The 14,357-nt window shown below is 43.4% G+C and overlaps 1 protein-coding gene across 1 annotated transcript in view; it reads left to right on the forward strand.

Annotated features, from left to right (window-relative positions):
• Hsdl2 (hydroxysteroid dehydrogenase like 2) overlaps positions 1-14,357 on the forward strand; it is a 42,079-nt gene that overhangs the window by 4,793 nt on the left and 22,929 nt on the right. The window contains exons 2-6 of the mRNA XM_021160855.2: positions 6,219-6,382; positions 7,324-7,422; positions 8,500-8,614; positions 10,872-10,975; positions 11,270-11,368. Coding sequence (XP_021016514.1) covers positions 6,219-6,382; positions 7,324-7,422; positions 8,500-8,614; positions 10,872-10,975; positions 11,270-11,368 — 581 coding nt within the window. The remainder of the gene's footprint in view (positions 1-6,218; positions 6,383-7,323; positions 7,423-8,499; positions 8,615-10,871; positions 10,976-11,269; positions 11,369-14,357) is intronic.

Below are 14,357 nucleotides of genomic sequence, written 5' to 3' on the forward strand. Positions count from 1 at the left end.
CCTCTCTGCCTCTGCCTCTCTGCCTCTCTGCCTCTGCCTCTCTGCCTCTGCCTCTCTGCCTCTGCCTCTCTGCCTCTGCCTCTCTGCCTCTGCCTCTCTGCCTCTGCCTCTCTGCCTCTGCCTCTGCCTCAAGTGCTGGGATTAAAGGCGTGTGCCACCACTGCCCGGTGTTATTCTGTCTTATTAACAGAGCAGACAGGGTCTTTGTTCTTACTTTCGACATGAGACATTCCTTTTATATTCTCCAAGCCGGTACCTGGGTCCTTGTCCTCATTTAGAGGATCCATGCTTCTGTCAGTGCCTAGATTTTATTATCTGAAATCTCAGTGGTTGAGATTTATCTCTTTCTTTCCTTTTCCTGCCCGTCCTCCTCCCCATCTATCTCCCTTCTTCTCTCTTTCTCTTTTTCTTTCAGGTGGAGTCTCCAACCCAACCTGGAACTTACTGTATATCCCACGCTGACCTTGAATTTTTGTTAACTCTGCCTTAACTTTCTGAGAGCTAGGATTCCAGGTGTGTAACCACACCAGCATGGGGTTTCTGTTGCCACATGACTAACTTAGCCAGTTTATTGTTTCCTGTGTGGTGCTAAATATCATACACCTAGGGCTTCGTACATGCTAAAGCATGCCCTATACTATTTACATATGCCCCTAGCCTTTTAATTTAGACTTAAAAATTATCTATCTGTTTTTGAGACAAGGTCTTACTGTGTAGATCTGCCTGGCTTGGAACTTGCTATATAGACCAGGCTGGTCTGGAATTTACAGAAATCTACCTTCCTCTGCCCCCTGCCTCTCAAATACTGGGATTAAAGGCAGGCACTCCCTTACTCTCTGACAACCTTTGATCGTCTTATTTTCTTGTATTTCAGTATTCTATCTGGGAACACTTTGTCTGGCTAAAGTAAATTAAGTGTAAGGAAGGGGAAGGTGTGTGAATTAGACTGAAGTAAAGGATGCTGTCATCATATGTGGGTGACACAGTTTTCTGCATAAAAAGCTAAAGTAACTTCTGGCATTGCTTGGCAAATTTGGACTTGAGTGTATGCTTCATTTATCTGTTGTCTGATAAATTACCCCAAGTTCACTGGACTAAAACATCTTCTTATTCACAGTTCTTTGGTTTGCTTGGAGTTTTCTACCTCATGCACATTATGTTGAGGTCAAATGTATGAATACACTTCTCAGCACTCAGCTTGCCATACACAGGCCTTATAATTTAGCCATGCTGCCACTTTGCAGCTGAGGATCTGGCTTCTCAGTTAGAAGACCATTATCGCAGTTAAAGTTCCTGTTTCTGTGACAAAGTACCATTGACCAAAGTCAACTCCAGGAGGAAAGGGGGCTTGTTTCATCTTATAGTTCCACAGCACAGTCCATCACTGAGGGGACTCAGGGCAGGAACGGGAGCAGAAGCCATGGAGGAGTGCTGTTGTCTGGCTTGCTCTTGATGGCTTGCTCACCATGCTTTCTTATAGCACGCTAGACCACCAGTTCAGAAGTGGTATTGAGAAAGAGGGGGCACTTTCTCAACTGAGGCTTCCTCTTCCTAACTGGATGTACCTGATATCTAGTTGGCATAAAACCAGCCAGCATGGCTTGGAAGTGTAAGAACTGGATGGCACTTCTATCCCAGTCTTTTGTTCAACAAAAGCTAGACAAGCCAGAATCCAGGGAGGAGGAAACTTGCTCCTTTCCTTGAGGGAAGGGGTGTCCCAGAGCTTGTGGTTGGTCACCTTTGAGATTTTCGTTGATCCATATCAGTGTCATATAAGCTCTGGCGGTTGATGTGTGAAGGGAGAGACATCAGGAGGAGCATGAACACAGGACCCTGTGCATTTGAGCCAGTCATTGCCACTGAGCTGTGTGCACCCACTCCCGTTTCAATTATTTGATTGGATTTAGAATCACCTAGAATCACTCCCCTGGGTGTGCCTGAAGGGGTTTAACTGGAGATGGAAGACCCACCCTCAGTTCAAGGAGAGGCCATAGCACAGGCTGCGGCCTGAACCAAGCAAAAAGGGGAAAGAAAGAATCAAGCAAATTGGCAGCAGTGTTTGTCTCTGCTAGCTTCCTGACTGCAGTCACACTGTGTGCAGTTGCCTCTCTTTCCCACCACCATGCCTTCCCTGCCATGAATCCCCTCAAACTGGAAGCCCAAAGAAACCCTTCATTGATTTAAACCATTTTAAATTTTATTTTATGTGTGTATAGCTGTTTCTATGTGTCTGTGTATCCCTAGAGAGGCCAGCAGGGGGAGGAGGGATCCTTTGAGCCTGGGGTTACAGGCATTCCTAAGCTGCCTGAGGTGGGTGTCTGAGGGATCCAGATTCTAGTCCTCAGACAGAACACTCAGCGCTCTTCACCACTGAGCCAACTCTCCAGCACCCCTCACTGCTCTTAAAAGGAATTTACCAGCCTGAGACCAGAAACCAATGCATAGCAGTTTCACTGGCGGTGTGTGTTCTACAGAAACCCTGGCACGCGTGATTGAGAGATGGGTTCAGCAACCCTTGTAGCTCCACTCCTCCTAAACAGTAGGATGGACGGGGAGCTTACAATGCATGCATGTGTGGGGTTTCATGGATTGAGGAAAGTAAGAATAGTTTCTTGAATCAGTGTGGATAGCTCTGGACAAAATCGCAGACTTTATGAATCTATTATATGGAGTTCAAAATTAGGCAAAAAATACTAAATAGTGCACTGTTCAGAACATAGTTAGACAGGATTTTTCTGTAAAAGGCCAGCTAGTAAATACTTGGTTTTGTGAACCAAAAGGCAACATTGGAGATGGACATACTTATTTAAAAGACATAAAATTCAACCTCCATTATATTTTTTGTGGGTATTCAAAATAATTGGGCACGATTTTTGTAGTATAGTGTCTCATGAGAAGTGTTTTGGTTTTTGGTTATTTTGTTTTTGTTTTTGTTTTCATTTTTGTTTTGAGACAGGGTTTCTCTGTATAGCCCTGGTTATCCTGGAACTCACTCAGTAGACCAGGCTGGCCTCGAACTCAGAAATCCACCTGCCTCTGCCTCCCAAGTGCTGGGATTAAAGGCGTGCGCCACCACTGCCCGGCTCATGAGAAGTTTTGAGGGGTTGCTGGAGTGATATAATTTTCTAGGATATTATAACAAAGTACCACACACTGGGGCTTAGGCTTAGTGTTTTCTGTCATTACGTTGGTTACAAATAAGTGTGCATTTGTAAATGTCATTCTTAGCTCTTGGCCCTCCCCGTACATCCATAGGTAATAATTTGGACTTGATTTGTGGGTTATAATTGGCTGACCCTTGGTTAGACATAGATGTATAGATACTATCAGTAATTTAGAAAGAATGACTGATAATATTTACGATCCTCTTTACTTTGTGGGGTGGGGAAAGGAAGCATGTAAGGTAGAGAATGTTTTAGTTATTTCTGCATTGCCATGGTCAAGACAATACCTCTCAGGAACAGGGGAAGGGAAGGGTTATTTTAACTCCTAATTTCAGAGAGTTTCAGTCCATCATGGGGGTTGGGGCATATCAGGGACATGTGGAGGCTCTGTATCATAGTGGAACAAAATGTAGAGAAAGGGGCAAGAAGTGGGCCCAGGTATAACTCACGGGCCTGTCCCCAGTGACCTTCCTCCAGCTAGTCCCCTCCTAAAGGAGCACCCCCAAAACTCCACAGTTAGGAACAAGTGTTTAAAACATAAGGCTGTAGAGGACATTTTATTTTCAAACCATAACAGAGAGAGGTGGGCTTGTGGCTTCTGCAGTGTTGGTACTACTCTCTCTCTTGGCTGGGATAGTAAACACATCATTGTTTTTATTTAAGCTGTATATACTCATTTTACATGTCCTTTGTATATTTACTATATTTTACTAAAAATCACCTTTCTGTCTCATTCCCACTTCCCTATGTTGGTTTCTTCCCATCAAAGTGATTTATGATTTGAATGATAGCATTCCCGCAAACTCAGATGTCTGGCTCCTTGGTCCCCCGGTGCTGGTGTTGTCTGAGTAGGTTTAAGATACATAGCCGCATTGGAAGAAGTGTGAAGCCTCAAAGCCAAGCTACGGTCCCACTTTGAGCTCTCTGTTTCCTGCTTGTAGCTAGGATGTGACTGTTCATCAGGCCTGCCTGCTGCTTCCATCCCTGCTGGGGAGGTGATGGAGTTTCTTCCTCTGACACCATAAGACCAAATAAATCCTTCATCTTCTATCAGTTGCTTTGGTTATAATATTTTATTACAGCAATAGAAAAGCAACTTAGGCATGATTGTTCCTTATTTCAAAACCACCTCTGCTTGCACCTACATTGATTGCCCTACTTCAGTGTAATCCAAGACCAGCAGGAACCTTCTGTTTTTTGTTAACAAAGTCACACCTGACTTATTATCCCCTAACAGCAGAGTAGGTAGAAAGTTTAAAGTTAAGATAGAAGGTGTATTAGTTTGGGTTTCTGTTGCTGTGAAGAGACACCATGACCATAGCAACTCTTATAAAGGAAACATTTAATTGGGTTTGGCTTATAGTTTCAGAGGTTTAGTCCATTGTGGGGAGGATGGCCAGGTGCAGGTAGACTGGGTGCTGGAGGAGGAGCTGAGAGTTCCACATCTGGATTGGCAGGAAGAGAATGGGTCACACTAGGCCTGGCTTGAGCTTCTGACCTCAAAGCCCACCCACAGGGACACACTTCTTCTAACAAGGCCACACCTACTTCAATGAGGCCACACCTACCAATAGTTCCAGTTCCTATGAGCCTATGGGGCCATTTTCATTCCAGCTACCACAGAATGAAATGAGATCTAGGGATGGCAGGATATTTGAATCAGGGCCATTTCTAGTCAGCCTAGTCTTACTCCTTTAAGCTTGTTTGACAGCTTTACTGAGATGTAATTTGTACAGTAGTCTGCCACTGGCTCTGCTTCTGCACAGAAAAAACATCACCACACCCAACACACCCAATTTAAAACCTTTCTTTTACTTTTTTTTTGTTTGTTTGTTTGTTTCTCAAGACAGAGTTTCTCTTTGTAGCCTGACTTGGACCGTTGTAGACCAGGCTGGCCTCGAACTTACTTAGAGATTCACCTGCCTCTGCATGCGCTACCACCTCCCTGCATTTTAAAACCTTCATCATCCCAGAAAGAAGCTTCTACCTGAGCTGTCAGCTTCCACCCCTCCTCCCCGCCTCCCCTCCCGCCAGGGAGCTGCTGAACTTGAGTCTCTATAGGTTTGGCTGTTCCTGTCCGTGCCGTGTAATCCAGTCTCAATATAATCTGTGTGACTGCTTTCTTTTTCTTAGAGCATTTATCCATACTGTAATATATCTTAGTAATTCATTCCATTCCATTACCAAGCACTATTCCATTTTGAGGGTAAACCACTTAAATTTATCCACTCAATGGTTGATCCATATTTGGGATTTTTCCACTTCAGCTACTGTTTTTAGAAAATTTTTAAAAGATCAAGTATTATGTATTTATTATAGAGAATTTGAAATGTACTGTAGAATGTAAAGGATAAGAAAAATCTATGTGTAAATCTGCTCCTTGCAAACACACCTTAGCAGACATGGTGGTAAGTGCCTGTAATCCTAGCACAGGAGGACTAAGGGGATCAAGGCTGGCCTTTGCTGCTTGTCTCTAAAACAGCAACAATCCAAAACTCTCATGGCTGGGTCCTAAGTCCCTGGGTAAAAGTGCTTGCCAAGTAAGCTTAAGGACCTTAAGTTTAAATCCCCCCTCCACTGTAAGAAAAGCTGGCTATGGGTATGCTAACCTGTAATGTAACCTAAGGATCCTTCAGGTGACAGCTAGTTTGCTGTAGGCTAGGTTACAGCCTAGCTCCAGGCTCACTAGAGACCCTGTCTCAGGAGGCTTGGATCAGAGAGTGATCGGAGAAGAGACCTGGTCCTCCTCTGCTCTCTGTGCATCCACTTAGGTCCGTACATCCCCACACACATACATCCTATATACCACACAGCCTTCTTAATACTTTTTTTATTGAAAAAACTTACATGTCTTCTCCTTAAGATTTACTCAGTATTTGAGCAGATTTTGTTTGTTAGATCTCAGTAAGATTGGCCAACTGTCATAAATCATTTACCAGTCATGTACAGTGGCAGTATAGTGGGTGGAGGTATAGAGGAAATCCTGGGAATGTGTATGAGCTGATAGAAAGAGAACAGTAAAGTTTCTAACCAGGTCGCTTTTGCTCTGTTCAGGAAGCTAGCGGGATGCACAGTTTTTATCACAGGTGCAAGCAGAGGCATTGGCAAAGCAATTGCCTTGAAAGCAGCAAAGGATGGAGCCAATATTGTCATTGCTGCGAAGACCACCCAAAAGCACCCGAAACTCCTCGGCACAATCTACACGGCTGCTGAAGAAAGTGAGTGTGACAACTGCCATGCATGGGCTGTCCTCACAGTGGTGTCAGTACAGAATTTGCTACAGAGTTTAGTTTAAGCTATTTGAAAGTTACTCTGAAACTAATTGCATTTAGGGCTGGTGAGATAGCCCAGCAGATAAAGAAAGGACCGTGCTGCCAAGCTGGACAACCCGAGCTAGGTCCCCAAACCCACACTGTGGAAAAATTGGCTTTTGCAAGTTTTCCTCCAACAACAACATGCATGTTGTGGCATGTGCATGTACATTAAAATATACTAAATAAATGGTGGTGCATGTTTTTAATTCCAGCACTCTCGAGGCAAGGGCAGGTGGATATCTGTGAGTCCCAGGCCAGCCTGGTTTACAGACTGAGAACCAGACCAACTAAGATTACATAGGCCCCATCTCAAAAAAAATATATACATTTAAGGAAGTATTTATTTTGTTACTTAAGAGAGGGAATTCTGACCATCTTGACCCTCTAGCTCTTTTGAGCAATCTGAGAGATTCTAATTAACTCCTATCTTAGGGCTAGGACTGTAAGTTGGAAGTATAAAGACCTGGGTTCCATTTCCAGCCCTGGAAAAAATTTAATTTCTTAGGGGAGTTATTCTTGAGTGGGAGGTGGAGGTAGACTGGAAGTGAAGAGGAGACATCTGAGGTAGGATGGAGTGAACATGATAATTGTTTTTACATGTATTTATTTTGTGTGCATTAGCATTTTGCCTGTGTGTATGTAGGTACACTGTATGTGCTCCTGGTGCCCACAGAGTCCCAACTGGTCTGAAGCTATATTTAGTCAGTCTGCCTATTGTGGTTGTAAGACCTTGTAATTTATCTCTTATTTCACTGGAAGAGGGAACCTTTTCTTTTGACTATGGTGGCATCAGAATGAAGGTGTAATCCTAAATACTTGAATGCTTTTTGTTCGCTTCTCTGTAGTTGAAGCAGCTGGAGGGACGGCCTTGCCTTGTGTTGTTGACGTGAGAGACGAACAGCAAATCAACAGTGCAGTGGAGAAAGCTGTGGAGAAATTTGGAGGTAGTCCCTTGATTCTGAAAGAGTTATTGAACACTGATAAAATATAGATGTAACAACGTGCAGTCGATACCTGAAACCATGGGTAGTACCCCACCCTGTTTGTGTTCTTTCTCCCATCCCTGCATCCCTGTATACATGTTATGTAAGCTAGGCCCAGTGAGAGGCGGTGGCATCAGTACAGTGAGCAGTAGGAACATGCGGTCGGTGGAGGGTCACCGGACTGTAGTTTCTTCCTCTCTGTTGTCACCGTCATTTTGGGGTACATAACCCACTGAAGCAAACTGGTATGTAGCAAGTCACAAACAGTTGTTCCCATTCTAGAGCTAGTTAGCACCCTCTGCATAGCAGTATTTTCACTGATATTTTCATTTGCTCTTATTTTTGTTAAGCATATAACTAAAAACAAGATATATTGCATTTACATAAAAACTAGATAGAATACACAAAAAATGAGATTATTTTAGGTGTGTGTGTTTCTGTGTATGAGTCACTTTTAAAAAGCCTTGTTTGGGATTTGAAACTCAAGATCATTCTCTTCTCTAGTTCCTAAGACCAGAAAGGAGCCCTTCCCTTTAAGAACAGAAGCTTTGTGGAGAGAGAGAGAGAGAGAGAGAGAGAGAGAGAGAGAGAGAGAGAGAGAGAGAGAGGATAGTATGCTTGGATAGGTCCTGGGTCCTGGGGAGTACTAGAGAGGATTTGGCCCAAGGTTCCTGGAGCCAGTGAGAAAGGACTGGTTCATAAGGATTGAAGCTACAACTTGGCCTCCTTGAAGTTTTCCTTGGAGCACTGTACCAGTGAAAATCAGAAGCTGCTGTTTTGAAAGAGTTACTGAGTCTGACATTAGTATATTGGTCAATTGTAGAATCTAAGTATATCCGTGTGTGTGGGTGTGTGTTATAGACCTATGTAACTTTATATATGTATATATGTGTATGTCTGTATATGTGTGCATTTGCGAATCAACTGAGGGGTCAACCGTACAAAGGAAATGCTTTTGTATGTATGATGGGGGGGAGGGGAGAGATATAGATAAAACTCTGACTTGCATTAAAATGGAAGTGTTTCCTTTGGAAACAGGAATTGATATTTTGGTGAACAATGCCAGTGCTATTAGCTTGACCAACACATTGGACACTCCGACCAAGAGAGTGGACTTGATGATGAATGTGAACACCAGGGGCACCTACCTTACGTGAGTCACAACAGGAGTGTGGGGAAGGAAGTTCCAGTGTTTTCTCAGAGAACTTAACTACCCAGAAACAGGGGGGAACCAAACAGTAGTTTAAAATCTAGTTGGCATATTTACCTATCTGATTAAGCTAATTATATTAGTATCTGTCCTAGTTAGGGCCACATTTCTGTTATGAAACACCATGACCAAAAGCAAGTTGGAGCAAGTTTTTTGGCTTACACTTCCACATCATACTCGGTCATTGAAGGAAGTCAGTACAAGAACTCAGACAGGGCAAGAATGTGGAAGTGGGAAGAGAGGCAGAGGCCATGGAAGGGTGCTGCTTACTGGCTTTCTCAGTCTGCATCCTTACAGAACCAAGACCACCAGTCCAGGGATGGCACCACCCACCATGGGCTGGGTTCTTCCACACCAGTCACTGATTAAGAAAGTGCATTACAGGCTTGCCTACCACCTGATCTTGTGGAGGCATATTCTTAACTCGGGTTCCCTCCTCTCAGATGACATGAGCTTGCATTAAGTGGACATAAAACAAGCCAGCACAATACCTAACTGTTGTGCTGGGAGTGTTCAATATGATGTATAAGGCAGAGCTTGTTTTTATGAAAAGTGGGATGGGATCTGTAATGTTGATGGCCCTCCTCGATCGCAGAGCGCCACTGACAAGGGCTTGTCCACTAGACCATGGGAAAGCTGGTGCTCGAGATCTAACGGAGAGGAGCTCCGTCCTCTTCCTCTGAGGACAAAGTTTGGTTTTATTGCCAGAATGGACTCTGTTTTTCCTATTGATTGGTTGAGGTAAATAATGAAAATCAGCGCTAATATCGTTTGCTTGTCCTCAAATAACTTTGGGAGAGAAAGACAACTTACACAAGAACTCTGTAGTGATATTGATTGTATTTGATGTGTAAAGTTAAAAGTACGCTTAAAAAATTTGTTTATATATAAATGTTAAAAAAAAAAAAAGTGCGCTGAAGAGGTCAGACAGGGAGGTGCTCGCCTTTAATCCCAGTACTTGGAAGGCAGAGGTAGGCTGATCGCCGAGTTCAAAGCAGCCTGGTCTACAGAGTTAGTTGCAAAACAGCCATGTTGTTTTTGAGACAGAAAAAACCTGTCTCAAAAAACCAAAAGGAAGGAAAACTGTTGAAATTGGAGAGATGGCTCAACGGTTAAGAGCACTGGCTGCTCTTCCAGAGGTTCTGAGTTCAAGTCCCAGCAACCACATGGTGGCTTACAACCATCTGTAATGGGATCCAATGCCCTCTTCTAGTGTGTCTGAAGACAAGGACAGTGTACTCACATATGTAAAATAAATAAATATATATATTTAAAAAAATTAGATTCAGGCAGTGGTGGTACACACCTTTAATCCCAATATTCAAGAGGCAGAGGCAGGTGGATCTCTGTGAGTTTGAGGTCAGCCTGGCCTACAGAGTGAGTTCCATAAAAACCAAGGAAACACAAAGAAACCCTGTCTCTAAAAACCAAAATTAATAAATAAAAATAAGCAATAAATAAATAAGTATGAAAAATAGCTGTCTTGGGGGCAGATTATGTATAATCTTAATACCCAGGAGACAGATGCAGTAAGAATGTTCCACATTCAAGGCTACCTGGACTACATGGTAAAGTCTAGGCCAATTTGACCTATGTAGAAAGACTATTGTCTCAAAAAGCAAAACAAAAAAACCCCAGTAATCAACATCAAACCTCTAAATTATATATTGCTTTCAAAGAGACGTTGCACTTTGTACTGGTAAAATAACTAGCACATGCAGTGGAACCCATAGCAACTTTTTACTTCATGTCCAGCATATGCACTGTCTGTAGCATCTCATTTAAATCCTTGGATCAGTCCTAGCGAGTACTGGGTATTACCCATTTCATAATAACAATTCTGAGAACTGGAAGGCTGTGACATACAAAGGGGCAGAAGCAGGACTTGAACCTATGACTGCCTCACTAGTGTATTAACTGCTTCTGGAAATTGAGTGTGTGTTGGAGTGGGAGCATTTGGGACAGTAATGATTGAAGATAGCCTCAGTTGAACTGAAAGCTAATATAGAAAAGGATTGTGGTTTTTTCCATCAAGCAGACATGAAGCATGATTTCAGTTCCTTTTATTATCTTCGTTCTAGAAAACAAAAGTACTCCACACACAAGTTACACCAGCACATCACTGAGCAAGTTCAGCTACTCTGTGGAAGTCCTTTAAAGCAGAAGCTATTGAGTTGACTTGCGTTTCTTTCACTTTCAGATCCAAAGCATGTATTCCTTTTTTAAAAAAGAGCAAAGTAGGTCATATTCTCAATCTCAGCCCACCCCTGAACCTAAATCCACTGTGGTTCAAACAGCACTGTGGTAAGTGTTAGCCAAGGGGATATTTTGTCTGGCCTCAGTGAGAGAGGATGCACCCTGCAGAGACTTAATGGATGGGGATGGAGGTGGGGAATACTTAAGGGACACCCATGCTCTCAGGGGAGAAGGGGATGGGGGGAGGATTGTGGGAGGGGTGACTTGGAGGGGGGCAGTGGGCAGGATGTAATGTGAATTTAAAAAAAAATCATCAGGGCAAAAACAAAAACAGAAAATTGGTTGTTTCTACCCAAAAATTAGTTTCTCAACTAAATTATTCTTCTTTGTGGTTTCTTTTAGCTTATACCATTGCCAAATATGGCATGTCTATGTGTGTGCTTGGGATGGCTGAAGAATTTAGAGGTGAAATTGCAGTCAATGCCTTATGGCCTAGAACAGGTTTGTACTTAATCATTTAATTAGATTTGTATCCCTCCTCTGTGCCATGCTCAAGCCCAGCGTCGTGGTCATATTAGGTGAGCCCTCTACCCGTGAGCTGGATCCCCAGCCCTATCACTGACTCTTGTTACGTGTCTCAGGTCACCTGAGTCTTTAGGGAGACAAGGCCAACTGTTTACTGTGCAGTGTAGCAGCCTTGCTGTCCGTCTCCCCACTTTTACTTTAGTGGCTGACTCTTTGGCAGCAGCCATGATGAGAGCACCACACTAGAACATGCGGAGAGTCTCCTGAGAGCCAACAGAAGTGTTTTCAGCAAGTCCTGATAGATTTTTAGAGCAAAAGAAGTGGTAGATGTAGGTGGGTATGTGAACATGCCTGTAGTCCCAGCTACACTGGAGGCTGAGGCAGAAGGATCACTCGAGCACAGGGGTTCAAGTGAGTACGCCAGAAGGTAGCAGTGCTTGTAAAAACAAAGCAAAATCAGGAAAAGAGCATGTCTCTAACACTGGGGAGAGATGCTTTTCACAAGTATTTGTTTGTTTATTACTTTTTAAGACAGAATCTCTTTATTATATAGCTCTGGCTTTTGTAGAACACACCGTGTAGATCAGGCTGGCTTCAGAGTCTCAGAGATCCACCTGCCTCTGTCTCTGAGTGCTAGGATTAAAAGGGTGCACCACTACACCCAGCCAGGTTTAACTTCTAGCAGGGTAGAAAGGTTTCACCTTTTTGAGAATGTGGCTTTTGAGCATAGAGTTGGATGTGATTGGAGTTAGCCTTGCTACTGAGAGAAGAGTGCTCACAGTTGCAGCCTGTGCAAAGATCCTGTGGGTGGAAATGCCTGGTGTAGGGACCCAAGAGCAGGGAGAAGTGCAGTGTAGCGGAAGTAAGAAAGAGTAGTAAAAGATGTGCTGATATCGATGAGGAAATGGAGGCCGGACAGGGGACTCTGCTCAGTGAAGGGAGTGCTGAACCTAGATTCTGAAGAAGCAAAAGGAAAAACCACTTAGAGGTAACTAAGTCACTGATGCTGGTGGCCATGACCAGGATGGTAGCAGTAAAAGTGGGGAGAGTCTGGTGCTGAGGTAATCCTGAGGTAGCACCAGCAGGATCTACGAGTGGATTGGATATGATAGGAGAGAGATAAGACAGTGTCCGTGATGACTGCAAGACTGGAGTAACCAGAGCAGTGAGTTACTTGACTGAGATGACGATAGCTATAGATGGAGCAAGATGAGAACTTAACTACAGACATTGGAAAATCGAGGTATAGACTGATGGTCGGCAACTGAGCTTATGAGTCTGAGGGTTAGCTATAAGCCCTTGTGGATAATCAGCAATGAATGATAACATAAAGTCTCAAGATTAGGTGCCATCTAAGAAGTAGAGAAAGGACTATTGTCATTGCAACATGATAAAGAAAGGAGGACTCCACGGGTAACGTAGGAAGAAGCTCAATAGTATAAAGTCTTGAAGGCAGGCCACTTACAGGAGATGTAATGAGAGCAAATGCTCAGTTGTGTCCATGCCACTAATAGTTCTTACAAGATCAGGATTCACCATTAGTTTCAATAATCTGTCCATTTCCTTTATGTCACTTCCAACACTCATAATGCATGATTAGTTTATAAGTATGGTTGTCTAGTGCCTTCCTGGAATGAAAATTCGAGGAGGATGAAGATGGTGTCTTCTGAGTCTGTCTTACTGGAGTTATTGTAGGTTTCACTGAGTATGTTTTTAAAGATTTATTTATGTATTTTATGTATGTGGTGTTTTGTCTTCATGTACGTCTGCATACTAGAAGAGGGCATAGGATCCCATGAGATTATAGTAATAGATGTTTGTCAGCTGTCATCTGGGTACTGGGAATTGAACTTAGAACCTCTGAAAGGGCAACCAGGAGTCTTAACCACTGAGACATCTCTCTAGTCCCAGATTTCAGTGAATATTGATAAATAGCAAGTGGTGATTGAGTGTGTAGTGTGCCTGCCTCTGGTAGCTCTAGACTAGACATTCTTCATAAGCTTATGTAATAGGTGGACTGACAGGAAGGCTTAAAGGTATTATCAGGATTGAAGAGGGATTTGCTTTGGCTCTGAGGTATTTGTTTTGGGTGTTTTACCTGTCACTTCGGAGCTAGTAGTATCATTAGGCCCTAGACATGATAATATTGAATTTACAGTTGAGTTCTTTGTGATGCACAGAATGAGGAATTACATACAGAGTGCTTTTGAAACACAGCGGGAAGGCCATGTAGCCCATGTTAATGAGTTAAGAACAAGTTTCAAATGGAGATGTAAATTGGCGTGTGATCTCCAGGGAATGTTGGGGTTACCAGGAAGAAAACTGGGCTTGATATTCATGGACAGCAGGAACAACAGGCAGTGGCGTGCAGCATGGGAAATGTGTGTGTGTGGTGGACAGGAGATTGAAGAGGTGTATTGCAATAGGCTCTTGGCTGTTGTTGCATCTGGGCTTCTCCAGCACCTAAGCTTCAGGTCCACTGGAATGTTGGCTGGAGGGTGTGGAGATAGGTGAACTTCGGTCTAATTTGCCAATTTAAGCATCCAGATTCTGTTCTCCCTTTTGGTGCAGGGGTTTGAACACAGGCCTCACATATGCTAGGCAGGTACTCTAGTAGAGTTCCCTCCTTAGCCTGGCAGCTTGAACTGCCCACTAGATCCAGTAGAGAGCTCTTGGAAAGATTTTAAAATGAAGATGATAATAAGCAGAGAGGGAAATAGCAATGAAGCCATACCGTGTTTATGTCAGACATTTAATTGACATGGAATTACAGAGAGGAGGTGGGAACCTGAGCTAGTAGACTGCTGCATCCTTCCTGAGTGAGGGAAAATGAAAGTAGATTCAGGAGGGAAGTGAAGCTCACAGCAGGGGTGGGGCAGTGGGGTGGGGTGGGGTGGTGGGGCAGTGGGGTGGTGGTGAGGTATCTGGTTCTGTTTGGGTTTATGGTTTTTTTTTTTTTTTTTTT

Source organism: Mus caroli, chromosome 4 (genome assembly GCF_900094665.2).
Source record: "Mus caroli chromosome 4, CAROLI_EIJ_v1.1, whole genome shotgun sequence".
Taxonomy (NCBI): domain Eukaryota; kingdom Metazoa; phylum Chordata; class Mammalia; order Rodentia; family Muridae; genus Mus; species Mus caroli.